The 21,229-nt window shown below is 39.5% G+C and overlaps 1 protein-coding gene across 1 annotated transcript in view; it reads left to right on the top strand.

The window, feature by feature from the left end:
- Cc2d2a (Coiled-coil and C2 domain containing 2A) overlaps positions 1-21,229 on the top strand; it is a 422,612-nt gene that overhangs the window by 29,420 nt on the left and 371,963 nt on the right. Inside the window, exons 4-5 of the mRNA XM_090380928.1 lie at positions 5,505-5,748; positions 21,069-21,166. Of these exons, the coding sequence (XP_090237054.1) occupies positions 5,505-5,748; positions 21,069-21,166 (342 nt within the window). The remainder of the gene's footprint in view (positions 1-5,504; positions 5,749-21,068; positions 21,167-21,229) is intronic.

Raw genomic sequence — 21,229 nt, 5'->3', positions numbered from 1 at the left:
ATATTCTTACCATGTGTATGCCATATCCAAAAATTTCATTACTTTATACAGCATGTCCCACCCACTTTCTCTTACTATTGAATACACCATGAATTGTCAAACTAATAGAGCAAGCTTATCTGCGAAAAGATCTAAACCTCCCAAGCCCTTCCAAATTCATTTCACAAATATAGGTGGTCTCAATTCTAATCTCAACGATGTCCATTTCCACTTGCAGTCTGCCAAACCCCATATACTTTTTCTGACAGAATCTCAGTTATCGGTTGATTCAACTACTGCTCATCTCAGATGCCCAAATTATTCGCTGTATGATTCTTTTCGCCTCAAAGGTGGTACTAGTGCATATGTCCGTTCTGATATTCCCTGTCAGAGACTTGGCAATTTGGAATCTCCTCTCTTTGATCTTCTCTGGCTTAAAATCTCTCTACCTCATTGTGTAAAATTCATCTGTTGTCTCTACCGTTCTCCCAACTCCACTAATCACTTGGAGCTCTTTGACTTCCTTTCTTTGCAACTTGGCTTTCTCCAGTCCAACTTTCCTAAAAGTGAGGTAATTTTCCTTGGTGATTTTAATGTTCACAACTCCAGCTGGCTTCCGTTTTCTAGTCACACCGACCCAGCTGGTCGAGATGCTGAGGCTTTTGCAATTACTAATGATCTTCACAGATAGTTTATTTACCTACAAGAATACCGGACAATCCTAATCATACAGCCAATAAGCTTGATCTTTTTCTCACAAACAACCCTTCTAAGTACACGGTCGAAGTGAGAGGTCCTTTGGGCACTTCAGATCACAACTTGGTGATTGTCTCTTACTATTGAATTTAATGGAACCTTTATCTCATGGCTATTCCCAACCTAGTGTTGTTTGGCATTACAAGAATGCAAAATAGGATGTGAGACTTCTTTTCTTCTTTTCCTTGGTCGGATTACTGTTTCAAAACTTCTGATGTCAACGTTTGCTCAGATCGAGTCAGTGACATTATTATTGCAGGAATGGAATCTTTTATCCCACACTCCACTTTAAAATCTCGTCCTTTATCTAAACCTTGGTTTTCCAATAAATGTGCTAAGGCTGTTCAAGAGAAGAATGTTGCATATCGTAATTGGCTTGTTTCTAAATCTTCAGTTTAATTTTATGCCTACACCAAAGCTCGCAAAAATTGTAAAACAGTTATTAACCAGTCGAAACTAGAGTTTGAACAGGCTAAGAGTAGAAAACTTGCTTCTTGCCCTAATGGTAGCCGAGCATTCTGGTCTCTTGCCAAAGCTATTGGCCGCAACTTTTGCCCATCTCTGCTCCCACCTCTGTCCAAACCAGATGGTTCTGTTGTCACTTCAGCCAAGGATAAATCTGACCTGCTAGCATCCTATTTTTCTTTCAACTCATGCATTAACGATCTTGGTAAAATACCTCCCACTATTCCCAACACACTCCATTCAATGCCTCCTGTGGTCTTCTGTCAAAAGGATGTCAGAAGGATTTTGACGAATCTTAATGCTAAGAAAGCTCCAGGTTCCGATGGTATTTCTCCACTTGTTCTCAAAACCTGTGCTCCTGAACTTACTCCTATTCTTTGCCGCCTTTTTTCGCTTTCTTATTCCAAAGGTGTTTTTCCTTCTGCTTGGAAATTTGCTGATATCCAGCCAGTTCCTAAAAAGGATGACAAATCCCTCCCATCCAATTATCGTACCATTGCAATTACTTCTATTCTTTCTAAAGTAATGGAGAAATCAATTAACCACCAAATTTTAAAGTACCGAGAAACCTTCCGTCTGATCAACGATCGCCAGAATGGATTCCGTCAGTGTCAAACCACTGGTGATATTCTTTACCCATTTATGGACTAATTCAATGGAAAGGTTCGATGAAACACAAGTACTTTGCTCTTGACATCTCAAAGGCTTTCGATCGTGTTTGGCATAAAGGTCTTCTAAACAAGCTTCCATCTTATGGTTTGCCAACTGTTTTTAGTAATTGGTTATCCAGTTTTCTCTCTGATCGCTCACTGAGGGTGATGGTATTGGCTCTCTGTCTTCTAACTTCTCCACTAATGGTGGCATCCCCAAAGGTTCAGTTCTTTCACCCACTCTTTTCCTCTTGTATATTAATGACCTTCTTCCATTGACTGGAAATCCTAGCCATAGTTTTGCTGATGATAGCACATTGCATTCCACTTTCCATTTTGAGAAACTTTGTCCTGCTCAATCAGCTTCAACTTCTCGAAAATCTGCTACCAATTCCTTAAATGCCGATCTTCAGGTAATCTTTCAGTGGGGTAAAGACAACTTAGTTGATTTCAACCCTTCTAAAACTCAGTCTTGTCTTTATATCTCGCGAAAAGGATTCTTCTGCTATATATATCTCTTTTGGGGATTACCCTGACTTCCAGTCTCTCTTGGCACAAGCACATTACAAATATTGCTTCTTCTGCATCTAAAAAACTTGGTTTTCTCTTTCGCTCTCGGCGTTACTTTTCTTCCAAACAGCTGCTCACTCTGTATAAATTGCAAATCCGCCCTGCCATGGAATATTGTTCCCACATCTGGGGTGGTGCCCCCAAAACCTCTATCATGCTTGTTGATTCCATTCAGAAGAGGGCAGTTAGATTAATTAATGACGCATCTCTAACAGAGTCTCTGCACTCGCTGTCTCATAGACGTACTGTTTCGCTGCATGCCTCTTCTACAGATACTTCCATGGGCACTGTTCTTCTGAATTAGCTTCTATAATTCCTGCTCTCTCTTTCGAAACAGTCTGAACACGTGCAGCCAGCAGCCAACATCCATTTACTGTCCAACTTCAAACTCACAGAACCAACTTTTCATCTTCCTTGTTTATTCATTCAACTGCCGTTTTCTCGAACAACCTTCCTTCCTTCATACGTATTTCCTGAAAATTATAGTCTACAGAAGTTTATGTCCAATGTCAACAAATATCTTCTTTCATCTTCTCAACCTCCAACCCAAGCACGGTACTAGGTACTATAGGTTCTAACACCTCTCGTGTTTGGGGTTTACATTAAAAAAAATAATAAATAAATAAAACTACTATATGTGAGTTAGCAAAAACTTTAAGAATGAGTAAGAATGAGCAAACTAAATTTGCTACAAAATTCATTAATCTTGTATTATGAAGCAAGTTACTACAAGTTGTTTTTATGTTGCCTTTTCTCTTGAAATAAAGCACTTTTCTCTGTGAATTATGTTGCTGTTTATTTGAAATGTGGGCAATTATCTACAATTTCTCTGGTTATCAACACCACCTCATCAGTGGGTAAGTAGGCACTGTCAGAAAAAGGCTTGGCAACTTAGCAGTGAAATGTTTCCACAATATGAAATATATTAAATAGTATGAAATGTTTCAAACTCAAGTAAGGGTAGAGAAAAATCTTTAGAGATATACACTGTGTGATCACTGAATTATGACCACTTACCTAATACTTCATAGGTCCTCCTTTTGCCCTCAGTACAGCAGCTATCTGATGTGGCATTGATTCAACAAGATGTTGGAAGCATTCAGGAGGTATGGCCAACCAAGCTTTGTGTAATGCGGCTAGCAATCCAGGTGATTGTTGTATCCAGATGCCTGATATGCTTTTCCACAGTGTTCCACAAGTGCTCTATGGGATTGATATCGGGGGAGGCGCCTCCGTAGCCAGATGGGAAGGAGCAGCAGTGCGTAGCACACACTTCTTGATTAGACCAGGGCTCGAGCCCATCACCACCAAATACGGAGGATGCGGAAAGGTCAGGGAATGACCACCGCACATCCCGGAGCAATATGGCCTTAGTTGCTAATGCTCCTAAAAACCAAATAATAACAACAGATATCAGGAAGAGTTCAAAGGCCAATCGATATGCTGGAAGTCAGAACTGTGTTCCTCAAACCATTCCTGCACATCAAGTGCCCGATGGCTCGGCGCATTGTCAACTTGAAGGCACCATCGCTATTAGGGAAAAAGTGTAACGTAGCGGGGTGTACACAGTCAGCAAGAAGTTGACGATAGCAGAGACCAGTGATATATTGTTCCACAGGCACTAGGGGTCCAAGTTCCTGCCAGTGAAACATGCCCCACACCATACAACTGCCTTCACCAGCCTGCACTTTTGATACCATGCATGATGGATGAAGAGCCTCATGTTGTTGACGCCACATTGGTACACAACCATCCATGGTGTGGAGTAAATAACGTGACTCATGTGACCAGCACACCTTCTTCCAGTCTTCTAACGTCCAACTTGCATGCTCTCTGCACCAGGCGAATCTTTTATGCGAATGAACCTTGGTTAGGAGAGGATGTCGCAGGGGTAATCTGCTGGTATAGCCCATACATGGTCATGCCAGATATTGTTCCAGGTTGGCCCATGTTGTATTGGGTAGTCAACTCTTCAACATTGCTGTGCCTGTTCACTTGTACAAGTCGTCAGACCTGGTGCTCACCTCTAACATCAACCTTTCGCTGACCTGTGCAGTTTTGCCATTGTGTTGTTTGACTATTTTGATGCCAGTCCTGGTACACTTTAACAATGGCGACTCTCGAACACCCCACCAGTTCAGCCATTTGGGAAATCGAGGCACCAGCTCGTCGAACACCCATAATCTATCCTTTATCAAAGTCCGATAAATCCTTCCTTTTACCCATCACGCTCAGAATTTTACTACCTACTAAACCACTGACACCTTATGTATGCTACTTAGGTCGACTAACTCCGCACTCTCGTACCTCACGTTTTCAATGGGTCGCATTCAGTTTTCATAGGGGTGGTCATAATTCAGTGATCACTCAGTGTATAGTGATATATATAGTTGAGCTTTTGTCAATCCATATATCATAATATTTTATAGCTCTCATATATCCAAATCTTTTGCTCAAAATTTATTTTTTTAAACTTCTGACACCATTTATCATTTCTCACATGTGGAAATATTTTTTTCCTGGGTTGTCAATCCTTTCTTTTCACTGACAGTCTAGATATCCACTAATAAGGTGCAGTAAGCACTGAATGGAATGTATAAGATAATGTTCTTTTTATACTCATGCATGACCACAGGTCATAGGAGTTTATGATAAATCACGAATACCATTGTTAATCATATTTTGACATTCATGCAGGCTTGAACCATCCACTCAAAGAGCATGTGCTACTGCACTCTTGCTATTGACCACTCAGCTATGTTGGGCCACTGTAATATGAATTTCAAATTAATAGCAGCTTACTCCTCAGGAAGTGTTTTATTTGAATGGTTATTATTTTCCATGGTTATGCAATACCATGGCAGCCTGCTTCATAATATGAGATTCATGCATTTTGTAGAACACCCTTAGTTTGCTTATTTCAAGACTTTTGTCAGCCCGTAGGCTCTGTTGTATTTGATAAATTAGAATTAGTGTACATAGTGTAATGAAAAACATTTTAGTTCCTAAATTGTTAATACGTTTTTACTCTCTACGTGAATGAACTGCAAGAACAGTATCTCTTTCATTTCTTTTCAATTTTAGATTAAAAATATAGTGCCAGATAATACTGATGAAATTGGATTACAGTTGGAGAAAGTGCGAGAAAAATTAGCCCAAGAAGAAGAAAAGATAATGGATTCTGGAATGCATAGTGAAAGACAAAGTGATCTGGATACTTTTTTATGCATCAATGAAAAAGACGATGCCTTGTTTGAGAAAAATGGAAATCACAGTGTAGAATCTAGAATTCATTCTTTTGTGGAAGATAATAGCATTCCATCTAGAGGTATGGTTTTATTCATAATTTTACAGATATTTGTTACTGATTGCTGAATAAATTATTTAATTTAAAAATATTGTGAGAATTATATTTAATTTAGGAATGCTGCACATGATGCTACATTCCTAAATTAAAGATTACGGTCTTTTATTAAGACATTATGGATCCTAAATTAAAGATCATAAAGATTCCTAATTGTTATGATGCTGCTCAGTGGACCTTCCTCACTGGTATATAATGTGAATGAAAAGAACTTACTTTTTATATATAGGAACAGGTACAAAACAGGAATCCATTAGTCTACTAACCTCATGAACAAGTCACCCTGATGGTTACACAAAGGGGTCAGAGGTCACTTGTAAGTTGTCATTATGTGGATAGGAGAGGAAAAAATCTTGTAGGGGAAAAATCACGTGATCCTGGAGGTGTGGTGTTTGAACTTTTATTTGAACTAAAGTGTCCATAAGGTTTAATTTTTGGATGTTGTTGATTGTACAGGAAGTTAGTGTACAAAAAGAGTACTTGACACTAAGGCTTGAACTTATTTCAACTAAGTGACAAATACCATTTTCCCTGGTTATGCCTAAGTTGCATAATGTCTTCGTAAATTGAATAGCGTCACCTGTATTGGTGAATCTTCTATACATTTAAAAATCCAAGACACTGCGAGGACAACTATTCAGAATCTTATTGAATTTGATTTCAGTACAACCAAATTATATGGACAAACACAAGCAAATTATATAATAACAATAATTATATATAACAATTATGTTTTAAAAATGGAAGTTTTATTCCATACACCGCTTGGCTGCTCATTTGCACAACATCAGTTCATCACATCAGAACAGGTACTTTGCATTTATTTACAGAAAAAAACCCTTCATGGCGAGAAGAGCTGTACAAGTAAGGCTGAGCACTCTGAAATTAGCAATGTTGAAATTACAGCAGACCTTTTATTAGAAAAACTATCAAGCCTAAAGGAAACCAAGGCTCCTGGAGTTATTGGCATTTACTCATTCATTTTGGAGGTGTCAAGAAAGTATATTGAACCAGTAAGGTTAATTATGAAGGTATAATAGTAGTAATAATAGAGGCATGTGATGCAAGAAAGCAAGTGCATGAGCTTATGTAGCATCAGCCAAAAAAAAAAAAAAAAAAAAAAAAAACCAATTTCACACAACCATTCCCTCTAAACGTTAGCCCAGTTCCTCCTTGAATTTATTTAAACTATCGACTTCCACAACAACAAATGGAAGTTTGTTCCAGCAATTAACCACCCGCTGGCTAAAGGCAAATTTCCGCACAAATATTCTACAAATGTCTTTTGTCAATTTGAATTTATGCCCCCTCAGGTTCATAATCTGAGCAAGTGGAAGAATCCCATCATAATTCAGCATGCTCACCCATTCAAGGACTTGTACACCTCAATCAGATCACCTCGCAGGTGCCTAGTCTCCAGCCACTGCAATTTACAGAACTTAAGCCTTTCTTGGTAAGAGCACCCCTTTGTTCCTGTCACCAATCTTGTTGCCCTTCTTTGTACTCGTTCTAGCAACTCTACATCCTTCCTAAAATGAGGCCTCCAGACCTGTACAACAGTACTCGAGGTGTAGCCTGACCATTGCTTTGTATAACGGGATAATCACCTCCCTGTCCTGTAGAGAGAGAGAGAGAGAGAGAGAGAGAGAGGATCTCTCTCTCTCATGGCTGTCATTGTTTATTAGTAGTGGTGGCATATGATGCAAGAAAGCAAGCATATGAGCTTTAGCATTAGTACAGGCATATGATGCAAGAAAGCAAGCTTATGCAGCATCAGTCAAAAAAAAAAAAAAAAAACCACTCCCATTTCACCCCTCCATTCATTCGAAATACCTGTCCAGCTGAGCCATAAATTTATTTAGGCTATCAACTTCCACAACAAGGGATGGAAGTCTGTTCCACCAACCAACTACCCGCTGGCTAAAGGCAAATTTCCGAACATCTATCCTACATCTGTCTTTCCTCAATTTGAATCTATGCCCTCTCAGGTGATTATTCTGAGCAAGAGGAAGAATCCCATCGGCATTAAGCATGCTCAAACCATTCAAGGCTTTATACACCTCTATCAGATTACCTTGCCGGTGCCTAGTTGCCAGACACTGTAATTTACAAAACTAAAGCCTTTCTTCTTAAGAGCAACCCTTTGTTCCATTCACTAATCTTGTTGCCCTTCTCTTTACTCATTCCAGCAGCGCTACATCCTTCTTGAAATGACGCCTCCAGACCTGCATACAATACTTGAGGTGTGGCCTGACCATTGCCTTATACAAGGGAATAATCACCTCCTTATCCCTGCTAGAAAAATTCCTGTATATCGTTGACAAGACACCGTGAGCTACTCTTGCAAACTGTCTGCACTGCTCAGAGAACTTCATATCTGCCTACACAATTACCCCCAGGTCCTTTTCATTCTCTACCACTGTCAGTGTAGTCCAGTTTGGTGAAAGAAAGAGTGACCTAGCATGAGGGAAAGAGAGAGTGAATGGGAATGAGTGGAAGAGCAAATGTAATTGGCCGAAAGAATGCAAAGTTAAAAATAACTTACATTACTTTACATATACTGTACTAACAAACATTTACTAACCACATAAACACTATCACTGCATTCTGCCCTGGCCTGCAAAAAAAAAAAAAAAAATGCAAGTATAGTGAGAATGCAGATTATGAATGAAATAAATGTGTCTCTCCCACCCCCTCGCCTGGTGTGTTCCCCACTGCCAGCTAACATATCCCATCCCCTGAGCGGGATGGGCAGCTTGACCTTCATACTGGATTCTCTCACTAAATCGACTAAGGTACACCTTTAACAATGCCGCCAAATTCTAATCAACATCTAAATTCCACCGGTTTCCTCTAAATCTCTAAGACAACAAACGCCATTAGCTTTTATCTAGCGTATAGCCTCACATCTAAATTTCATAACACCAAAATTTTGCCCGACCTATTAGGCCTTTAACACATCTCTTTAGTGTTCAACCCCAACCAGTGATTTTCAAACAGCAATCCCATTAAGCACTAATGTCAAATGCATAAATTTTTTTTTTTTTAAGGTCCTAGCCACTGAAATCCCAGGAAACTAGGTGGCAGGACCTGCCAGAGCAATTTGTTGTGATACTGGATACACCCGGCTAGCCTCCACGTGGCAGGGTATGGGCAACATCAGTCCCCACTAGGGGCCTGGCGACCAATAAGCCGGTCAAACAATGGGCACAAAATATCACACTGCACAGAAGCGGCCCACACACTTTCAAGTCTCTGGCTTGACAGTGTACTATCCTCGAAACACATGCGGAGTTGGGCGAAATCCCAGGTGCCGTTTGACACGAACATACATTATACCTTATCAGTGTAGTACCACAGATTTGATATGTTGTTCTGGGGTTACTGTTTCCCATATGTAGTACTTTACATTTGTCAATGTTAAACTTCATTTGCCACCTCTCAGCCCATCTGCTCAACCTTTCCAGATCCTGTTGCAGCAGCATAGCATCAGTAGTGTACTTAACAACCCTGCCAACCTTTGTATCGTCTGCAAACTTGGACATTAAGTTTGATATACCATCATCAGTATCATTTATAAATACAGAAAACAATAATGGACCCAACACTGAACCCTGATGGACTCCCCTAATAACATTAGTCCACGATGAGCAGTGTCCATTGATTACCACTCTGTGTTCTCCCCCTCAACCATCCCTTTATCCATAGCAGCAATTTGCCTCCAATGACACACTGCTCCAATTTGTGCAGCAGTCTTCCATGCGCAACAGTATCAAAAGCCTTTCTAAGATCCAAATATATAATATCAAAGTTATTCCCTGCATCATTTCTTTTGTGACTGCATCATAGTATCCAATAAAATTGGTCAGGCAAAACTTTCCCTTAACAAAACCATGCTGTGTCCAAGCTATAACTGAAGTCTTGTCTAGATGATCCTGCAGTACTTTAACCAGTGCCTCCATTAATTTTCCTGGAACAGAAGTTAAGCTCACAGACCTATAATTACTTGTGTTGCCCTTTGATCCTCCTCTGTGAATTGGGGTTACATTTGCACGTCTCCAGTCTATGGGTACCTCCTCTGAGTCCAAAGAAGCTCTCATAATTATGGCTAATTGTTCACTTACTTCCTTTGCTGCCTCCTTTAATATAACTGGATAGATCCCATCTACCCCAGGTGCCTTTTTTTATGTTTATCCTGAACAATTTCTCCTCCACTTTCCTCTCAGTTATTACAAAATCATCTAGCTCACTGCCAGAGTTTACTTCATCTCTGGTTGGGGCGCCTCCGTAGCCAGGTGGTTAGGAGCAGCAGTGCATAGCACACGCTTCTTGATCAGACCGGGGTTCGAGCCCGTGACCACCAAATACAGAGGATGCAGAAAGGTCAGGAAATGACCACCGCATATCCCCGGAGCAATAGGCCCTTAGTTGCTAATGCTCCTAAAAAACAAATAACAACAACAACTTCACCTCTGGCATTCCCCTTCCTGAATAACTCCTCATGTGTGAATGTAGATGCAAAATACTCGTTTAGTTTGTTAGCCACCCGAGCAGGATCCTCAACTGTTGAACCATCAATATCCAGTGGACCAATCTGATTCATCCCTTTCCTTCTAGAGTTTACATAGGTAAAGAACTCTTTTTCTGTTTTTCTTTGCATCTTTTGCCAAGGATTTCTCATAATCTGCCTTTGCCTGCCTAATTTCCTTTGTGACTTGGTTACAGACCAGCTTATATCTGTCATAGGCTTCCATGTCACCCATTAATTTTTATATATCCCATGCATTTTTCTTCTCTGCCATATTTCTCATTGGTTCATCTGATATCCATTTAGGCCTAAACCTTGAACAATATTTCTTAGTTGGTATGTAAAGCCTAGTAGCTTCCAAGATAAATTCTTTGAATGCTTCCCATTTTGAATTTGCTGTTGGTAACATCATTAGTTGGTCCCACTGTATAGAATTTAAACTGTCTCAGTCCATTGTAGTCACCTTTACGAAAGCAAAAACCCTTCCCTTTACCCTGATGATAGTTACCTCTTTGAGTAAATCCCACTTCAGTACATTTTGATCACTGCCATCTAGTGGTTCCTTTATCTGCAGATTCTTAATGCATGATGAATCACTACTGATAAGCAGATCAAGAGTATTACTCCCTCTAGTTGCCAACTTTTTTATAAATGACATGGTCTTGGCGCATTATAGCCTTAGTAGCTAATGCGCCAATAAAACCAAACCAAACCAAAACCCTCTAGTTGCCTCCCAAACATGCTGATGTAGAAAACAATCATCCAATAAATCAACAAAAGCCTTGTTAGTGTATGAGTGACCAACCCACAAATTCCAGTCAGTATCTGGGAAATTAAAATCCCCCATTATAAGACTCTCTGATTTACTGGCCTACTCTGTTTCCCTGTACAGTTTCTTATTATACTCACCAGAGTCATTAGGCCTATAGCACCCTCCTACTCTTAAATTTGATCTCCCAATGCTTATGTCACACCAAACTCACTCGACACTGCACTGTCCAGTGATGTCGACTGGCTTCACTTCCTTGGATTTTGTGTTTCTTAACTAATAGCATAACCCCTTCTCCCTTCCTATCCTGTCTATCCGTTCTGTACACATTGTACTCCCCAAATTCCAGTTCTGCATTCCTTATATCTGTGTGACACTACGTCTCTGATATCCCAACAATATCTGCCTTTAATGTTTTGAGGAATACTTCAAATTCATCAAATTTATTTACCAAACTCCTAGCATTGGTGTACACGCAAGTATACATGCACCTGTTCCTATTCTTAGCTACCCTAACACAACCCTTATACTGCATCAGCCAAAAAAAAAAAAAAAAATTACAAAACAATCCCCCTCTAAATATTTGTCCAGTTCCTAGTATATATTATCATATACTAATATGCTGCCAAATCCTTGGAATTTTGTAATACATGAGTTACAGATTGATTTTGTTGGACCCTTCTTTACTATATTCCAATCCTGAACTGACTGATAAACTGTCATAAGTTAAATGACTGAGAAATACCATTGAAACATAATGATAAAATGACGTTGGAATAAGATGACAATTTACAAGATTCGAACTCTACTGTTTGACTGCAGCAGACAAAACAAGATGGCATTTAACTACATGCACCCTCAGGTGAAGATGAGCATTTTTATTCTCATTTTGCTGGTAACTGACCTTGGTCAGCTTCCAGCAAAATGACGATAAAAATGTTCTCACAAGTGGAATCCTCCACAGGTTGAGGGGAGTTCGCAAGAACTAAATGAACAAACCACTGAAAATGACACTGAAGGAACTCTCCAGATAGCTGGTTCTGTCCTGGACAAAATTGTTTCAGCCAGATTGGAGCTAGAAAAATTAATAATAGCAAATGATTCAAGAAAGCAAGCTTACGCAGCATTAGCCAAAGAAACCACGGGCATGTGTGCCGAGTACATGTTGTAGATAGTTTTGTGCGAAACATCCTTCATGTTTCTTTTAGGTATTTTGATTACAAAATAAAAGAGCTTTTGCATTGTAAATATTTTATTGATCATTCCATAATTTCAGCTGGAGGACAAGATACAATGGATTTATGAAAACTAAAGTAAGAGACGTATACTTGCAATTGCATCGTATCTAAATTTCTCTTGAAAACAGTATCGATTAAGGTACCCGATCTTGTAGTTGAAATTGAGGGATCAGCATTTAGAGTTAGATCAAATGTTTCATGCAGGAAAGTAATTAATGGTTTAGTTTCTTCCAATCCAGAGTTAATGTTGAAATTGCCACTCATGATCATTGGTATTTTATGTAAATCTTTCTTTAACATCACTGTACCTTAAGTGCGGCAGCAAAACAACATGATTGAAGTAAATTATATCCTATATGTCACTGTTAGGAGAAATACAGACAACTGTTGCAAGTATCACTTGGCCGTTGGGTAACAAGCACTCCACTGTACCTATATCGCCAATGGGCTGAACAATGACTGCTGAACCGGCTGTTTGTCAATAGATGACATCTAAGTATGGCATAATAATTCATCCATCTTTTTTGTGATGTATTGCGACTCCAACTGTCTGTTTGGTTTCATGCTTGAATTGAACCATGCAATTAGAGTTTGGGATGCTGACGCTCATTATTATCTAACCAATTTTCAGATAGCAGCAAGATTTGGCATTGCTGTGTAACAGAGTTTGTGAAGTTGGCATGGTGCACCTGTAAGCTTTGGCAGTTGAGTTCAAGAACTGAGAGTTTCTTCCGATCACGGATGAATTCCGTGATCGGAATTCATCCAATGCAACATTCATCGGATGCAACAGGATCTGGAAAGGTTGAGCAGATGGGCTGAGAGGTGGCAAATGAAGTTTAACATTGACAAATGTAAAGTACTACACATGGGAAACAGCAACCCCAGAGCAATGTATCAACTCTGTGGTACTACACTGACAGTGGTAGAGAATGAAAGGGACTTGGGGGTGGTTGTGCAGGCAGATATGAAGTTCTCTGAGCAGTGCAGACGGGCTGCAAGAGTAGCTCATGGAGTATTGTCAATGATATACAGGAATTTTTCCAGCAGGGATAAGGAGTTGATTATTCCATTGTACAAGGCGATGGTCAGGCCACACCTAGAGTACTGTATACAGGTCTGGAGGCCTCATTTCAAGAAGGATGTAGAGCTGCTGGAACGAGTACAGAGAAGGGCAACAAGATTAGTGAATGGAACAAAGGGGTGCTCTTACGAAGAAAGGCTTAAGTTTTGCAAATTACAGTGTCTGGAGACTAGGCACCAGCGAGGTGATCTGATAGAGGTGTATAAAGCCTTGAATGGTTTAAGCATGCTCAATGCTGATGGGATTCTTCCTCTAGCTCAGAAAAATCACCTGAGAGGGCATAAATTCAAATTGAGGATAGACGTGCGGAAATTTGCCTTTAGCCAGCGGGTGGTTGGTTGGTGAAACAGACTTCCATCCCTTGTGGTGGAGGTTGATAGCCTAAATAAGTTTAAGGCTCAGCTGGACAGATATTTTGAACGAACAGAGGGGTGAAGTGGAAGTGGGTTTTTTTTTTTTTTTTGGCTGATGCTGCATAAGCTTGCTTTCTTGCATCAAATGCCTCTACTAATGCTAATGCTAATTGGAGCTAGCTATCCTGTCTTGTTTGTAGCCAATTAGTCGTGAGCCTGAAAAGCTCATTTTGTAGATTGATGGTCGATGTTGCATTTCTCAGGCCATGGTAGAATCTCTTGTTGCTTGTCAGCGAGACGTAAAGTTCATTGATATTAATTATGCACAACAGAGCGACATAAACCAGCTGCCGTTCATGTCCCTTTTCACACTTGTAAACTGCTGTATTGAAACATGCTGTATTGCAACTTGTGTATCATCATTGCACAAGCCAATGTGAGAGAAAAGTGATTTCGTTCGGCACAGATTGAGGTTGTCGTTCAACAATATACTCTCCATTCGTCTTCCAAGTGGCATGGCTGCTGGATTGATATTGTTTCCTTGCATGTATCTTGCAAGCTAACTTGCAGTGTTAGGCAAGGTGGTAAATTAAAGGCACAATCATATCTGTTGCTCTTCATTGTATTCAACCTTGAAGAATTTATCTACAGCAGTGTTAGCGAGCCTATCAGTAATGTCCACATTGGTAGTGACGATATGTGGCTTTCTGATGACCAGTGGGAACTCATAGGGTAATCTGCCAGGGTTGATAACTAACATTTTAGAGTTTCTGGTGAGCATGTGCTTCTTGCTCTGCATTCGTGCAACCCATAAAGATGTTTTGTGCGACCGATTCCATTTTCTCCTCTGCAGCACTGAGGACGCGGAGTTGTACCCATATTTGGAATTATTTCGCAAGTAGAGTTGTATACCATTTGGGCACATAAATATAAACTGTTTCAACGATAAATATCTTAAATTGCCCCAGGAGATTCTAAGATATTTATCGTCACTCCACAACAATGTTTGCTGTTGGGCAATGAAACTTTTCTCAATATCTTTTATTAAACGAAATTAATTTCCATGTGACTGTCATCAAAGAATAACTGATCTATTGAGATTTGATGCAATCGATAGAGAGGCTTGCTGACCAAATACTGAAGCCATGCTTTAACCACTCACTTTCATACTAAACCAATCAAATAGCTGGACTTGTGTATTTTCCTGCATTTTATATGCACATTTATACAAGAATCATCGTCAATCTCCCTTGGAAAGTGATGGAGCATCATGTTGACTGAAACAGGCACATTGATAACTTGGCCCAGAATGTCGTATTGTCTGTATGCATGTCTCAGGTGCCTTATCTGCATGAATGGTAAGCAAGGAGAAATGAGTCTCTTGTCACTAAATCCAACTTCAGTAAATATGATTGAATTTCTGGGTAGACAAATCCATTCAACTTAGATTCTGCTGAAATGGTGTTGTTCTTAAGTGATCCTCTACATCTATTACACACAAGGATCCATTCAACAAATCCATTCAACTTTGATTCTGCTGAAATGGTGTTGTTCTTAAGTGATCCTCTACATTTATTACACAAAAGGATCATGTTGACGTCAAATCAGGAAATGCAGTGCGTGTCAATGGTGTATCTTTAGCAGCTTTTTTTTTTATATCATTCTCAAATTATAGATGATCGCAAATGTACCATGCAGAACAGAAATCAGTTTTCATATATCTCCTTTCAAACGCTCAATACATACATTCTTATGTAAATAGTTAACAGGAGAGACTGCTTCTAAAGGGATGGGATACACTTAAATAGAAAGGGTGCAAGAATATTTGCTGATGCTATCGAGGCAGTGTTAGGTGGGTCGGAAAACTGCTAGCTTAGGGGGATACAAGGACTAATAGATTAACAGTAGCCACTGGCAGAGGTGAAAGTGATTCTTGCGCTGCTTCTATTGGAATGAGCAGCAGCCTGGAAAACAATATGCAGGGTATTTCAGAGACTGCTGGGAGTCATTGTGGTACAAGTAAACACATAGGCTGTGTTAGGGTAGTTAAGAATAGGAACAGGTGCATGTACACTTGCGTATACACCAATGCTAGGAGTTTGGTAAATAAATTTCATGAATTTGAGGTATTGCTCAAAAAATCAAAGGCAGATATTGTTGGAATATCAGAGACGTGATGTCACACAGATATAAGGAGTGCAGAACTGTAATTTGGGGAGTATGCTATTAGTTAGGGGTTATGCTATTAGTTAATGTGTTATGCTATTAGTTAAGAAACACAAAATCCAAGGAAGTGAAGCCAGTCGACATCGCTGGACAGTGTAGTGTCAAGTCAGCTTGGTGTGACATAATCATTGGGAGATCAAAATTGAGAGTAGGAGTGTGCTATAGGCCTAATGACTCTGATGAGTATAATAAGAAACTGTACAGAGAAATAGAGTGGGCCAGTAATTCAGAGACTCTTAGAATGGGGGATTTTAATTTCCCAGATATTGACTGGAATTTGTGGGTTGGTCACTCACACACTAGCAAGACTTTTGTGGATTTATTGGATGATTGTTTTCTACATCAGCATGTTCGTGAGGCAACTAGAGGGAGTAATACTCTTGATCTGATTATCAGTAGTAATTCTTCATGCATTAAGAATCTGCAGATAAAGGAACCACTAGGTGGCATGATCACAGTGTGCTGAAGTGGGATATACTCAAAGAGGTAACTACCATCAGGGGTAAAGGGAAGGGTTTTTGCTTTTGTAAAGGCGACTGCGATGGACTGAGACAGATTCTATTTAACAGTTGTTAAATTCTATACAGTGGGACCAACTGATGATGTTACCAACAGCAAATTCAAAATGGGAAGCATTCAAAGAATTAATCTTGGAAGCTACTAGGCTTTTCATACCAACTAAGAAATATTGTTCAAGGTTTAGGCCTAAATGGATGTTAGATGAACTAATGAGACATAGGGCAGAGACTGAAAATGTATGGGATACATATAAATTAATGGGTGACATGGAAGCCTATGATAGATATAAGCTGGTCTGTAACCAAGTCACAAAGGAGATTAGGTTGGCAAAGGCAGATTATGAGAAATCCTTGGCAAAGGATGCAAAGAAAAACAGAGAAGTGTTCTTTACCTATGTAAACTCTAGAAGGAAAGGGATGAATTAGATTGTCCACTGGATATTGATGGTTCAACTGTTGATGATTCTGCTCAGGTGGCTACTGCTCAGGTGGCTAACAAACTAAACGAGTACTTTGCATCTACATTCACACATGAGGAGTTATTGAGGAAGTTGAATGCCAGAGGTGAAGTGAACTCTGGCAGTGAGCTAAATGATTTTGTAATAACTGAAAGGAAAGAGGAGGAGAAATTGTTGAGGATAAACATAAAAAAGACACCTGGGGTGGTTGGAATCTATCCAGTTATATTAAAGGAGGCAGCAAAGGAATAAGCAAACCCTTAGCCACAATTGTGAGAGCTTCTTTGGACCCATAGACTGGAGATGTGCAAATGTGACCTCAATTCACAAAGGAAGATCAAAGGGCTGACACAAGTAATTATAGACCTGTGAGTTTAACTTCTGTTCTTGGAAAATTAATGGAGGCACTGGTTAAAGAAGCACTGCAGAATCATTTAGACAAGACTTCAGTTATAGCTCGGACACAGCATGGTTTTGTTAAGGGAAAGTCTTGCCTGACCAATTTTATTGGATACTATGATGCAGTCACAAAAGAACTGGATGCTGGGAATAACTTTGATATTATATATTTGGATCTTAGAAAGGCTTTTGATACTGTTGCACATGGAAAACTGCTGCACAAATTGGAGCAGTGTGGCATTGGAGGCAAATTGCTGCTATGGGTAGAGGAATGGTTGAGGGGGAGAAGACGAAGAGTGGTGATCAATGGACACTGCTCATCGTGGACAAATGTTATTAGTGGAATCCCTCAGGGTTCAGTGTTGGGTCCATTGTTGTTTTCTGTATTTATAAATGATATTGATGATGGTATATCAAGCTTAATGTCCAAGTTTGCAGATGATATAAAGGTTGGCAGGGTTGTTAAGGATGCTACTGACAGTATGCTGCTGCAATAGGATATGGAAAGGTTGAGCAGATGGGCTGAGAGGTGGCAAATGAAGTTTAACATTTGAGAAATGTAAAGTACTACATATGGGAAACAGTAACCCCAGAGCAATGTATCAACTCTGTAGTACTACACTGACAGTGGTAGAAAATGAAAAGGACCTGTGGGTAATTGGTGCAGGCAGATATGAAGTTTTCTGAGCAGTGCAGATGGGCTGCAAGAGTAGCTCATGGTGTCTTCTCAATGATATACAGGAATTTTTCTAGCAGGAATAAGGAGGTGATTATTCCCTTGTATAAGGCAATGGTCAGGCCACACTTTGAGTAGTGTATACAGGTCTGGAGGCCTCATTTCAAGATGGATGTAGAGCTGCTGGAACGAATACAGAGAAGGGCAACAAGATTAGTGAATGGAACAAAGGGTTGCTCTTACAAAGAAAGGCAGAATAATCACCTGAGAGGGCATAAATTCAAATTAAGGAAAGACAGATGTAGGATAGATGTGCGGAAATTTGCCTTGAGCCTGCGGGTAGTTGGTTGGTGGAACAGACTTCCACATCCCTTGTTGTGGAAATTGATAGCCTAAATAAATTTAAGGCTCAGCTGGACAGGTATTTCGAACGAACGGAGGGGTGACGTGGGAGTGGAGTTTTTTTTTTTTTTTTGGCTGATGCTGAAAAAGCTTGTTTTCTTGCATCATTTGCCTCTACTAATGCTAATGCTAGTAGTCTGCATAAGAAAAAGGAGCTTGATCATTTAAACTTGCCAACCTTTGCATGATCTGAAAACTTTAGCTTAAGCCTGACATAACTTCATCAATATCATTGGGCACCTCTGCAGCCAGGTGGGCAGGAGCAGCAGTGCATAGCACATGCTTCTTGATTAGGCCAAGGTTCGAGCCCATGACCGCCAAATACGGAGGATGCGGAAAGGTCAGCGAATGACCACCTCATATCCCAGGAGCAATGTGGCCTTAGTTGTTAATGCTCCTAAAAACCAAATAACAAACAAACAACAACAAACCCAGCACTGAATCCTGGGGAACTCCACTAATAACATTAGTCCACAAAGAGCAGTGCCCATTGATAACTCTGACTTCTTTCACTTAGCCATCCCTTTATCCAAAGCAGTAACTTGCCCTTAATGCTACAATGCTCCAGTTTTTCCAGCAGTCTTTTATGTGCAACAGTATCAAAAGTCTCCATGAAATTCAAGTATATGAGGTCAAAATTATTTTTGGCATCCATTTCCTTTGTCACTGCATCCTATAACCTATCAGATTAGTTAAACAAGATTTCCCCTTAACAAATCGATGCTGTGATTGCAGTATAATTTTATGCCTGTCCAGATGGTCCTGCATTACTTCTTTAATCATTGATTCCATTATTTTCCCTGGAACAGACATTAACCTAACAGGTGTGTAACTACTCACATCTCCTCTTGCCCCTATATCAATTGTTCGCACATCTGCAGTCCATCGACACCTCTCCTTAATGCAGGGATGCTCCCATAATTATGGCTAAGGGTTTGGTTACCAAAGGTCCTTTGCTACCTCCTTTAATATAATTGGATTAATTCCATCCACATCAGGTGCCTTTTTTATGCCCATATTCAACAAGTTCTCGTACACTTTCCTCTCAGTTATCACAAAGTCATTTAGCTCCTCATTAAAGTTTGATAAACTTATGGCATCCCTTCCCTAAAGAATTCCTTGTGTGAATATAGATGCAAAATACCTGTTCAATTTGTCTGCAATCTGAGCAGCATCATCAACAGTTAACCAGTTGACATCAAGTGACCGAATGTGATTCAACCCCTTCCTTCTACTTTTAATAAAAGCATAAAAGTCTTTGCAGTTTTTCTTTGCCAGAAACTTCTCATCTGCCTTAACTTGTCTAGCCTCCTTTGTGACTTGATTATTGACTAATTTATATCTACCATAGGCTTCTGTATCAACTGATAATTTATATGCATCGTATGCACTTTTCTTCTCTGCCAAATGTCTGAATAGTTCATCTGACATCCATTTAGGTCTAGGCCTTGAACAGCATTTCTTTGTTGGTATGAAAAACCCAGTAGCATCTTTGATTACTTCCCTGAGTACTTCCTATTTAGAATTTGCTGTTGGTAACATCATCAGTTGGTTCCATTGTACAGAATTCAAAAACTCTCTGAGACCACTGTAGTAACCTTTATGAAAGCAAAAGCCTTTCCCTTTACCCTTGACAGTAGTTGTCTTCAATTAAATTTAACTTGATATATCTTGATAGTTAACATTCCTCATTATGAGACATTCTGATTTTCTGGCCCATTCTTTTTCTCTGTATAGCTAACTGGAACAAGAAATACAACACAAAGTGCAGACCTGCCCTGTAACTGGATATCCGAGTTATTATCCAGGGTCTGGCAGATATTATCTAAACAGCAAAGAATCTATATGGAATGGGGTAGTTAACAGTATAGGGAGCACTTCCCATACCCAAGTGCTACTGATGCATGCACTTCAGACACATTCCACACAAGCATGCAGAAGGAAAATACAAATGGCCACTGTGTATGTTCATACAATACATGCAAAAAAAAAAAAAAAAAAAAAAAACGACCCTAAATGTGTCAATTGCAAGAGTGCAGGACTTTCCTTCAACCACTCAGTAAGGGATCCCAAATACCCGAGTTAGGTGAAGACAGTGAAATAGCACAAATAGAAGCTTGATTATGGACAATTATCATAATTCCCATAATCACCAAACTTTGAAGTTCCTACAGCCAAATACCCACAAAGCTTGCCCAGTTGCTCACCGATTAAAATTCATAATGGAAGAAAAACAGATTACATAACATGTATCTAGGAGCCCTACACTCATGAGGGTAGGGTTTAGGGATACCCTAAGTACTACAGAGTAATAGCATCCACCCTAAATACCATATGGACAGGTATATTAATTAGAAATACCATTATTACAGTAGCTAAACTACTGTACTCCTCTTGTAACTTGTGTGCAGGTTACGAGTCATTCCATGCAATGTTACATGGAATGTATTATGAAATATAATACATTCCATGTTTCCGTGTAATATATTTCATAAGAATTGCCATATAATTTCCTTTTCAGACTGTAGTTGAAATTTTTTCATTTTATTATCATTATTTTATTTATTTATTTATTACTATATATATATATATATTTTTTTTTAATTTCTTCAACTGGTTATTTTTGTTTTTAGCGAGCACCCAAGGAAGCCGTGTAATGACTCCGTTGTCAGAACATACAGTCAGTGAAGCATATAGACAGAAACTGAGATCTAGAATAAAACAAGCCAAAGTAGGCACAGATTTAATAAACTGTATCTTTTGGATTTATCAGGGTTTTTTTTATTTTTTTTTT

This window comes from Mastigoproctus giganteus, chromosome 9 (genome assembly GCF_048544385.1).
Source record: "Mastigoproctus giganteus isolate SK-2022 chromosome 9, ASM4854438v1, whole genome shotgun sequence".
In the NCBI taxonomy this organism is placed as follows: domain Eukaryota; kingdom Metazoa; phylum Arthropoda; class Arachnida; order Uropygi; family Thelyphonidae; genus Mastigoproctus; species Mastigoproctus giganteus.
Note: the sequence above shows the minus strand (reverse complement) of the source record. Positions and strands in the feature narration are given on the sequence as shown.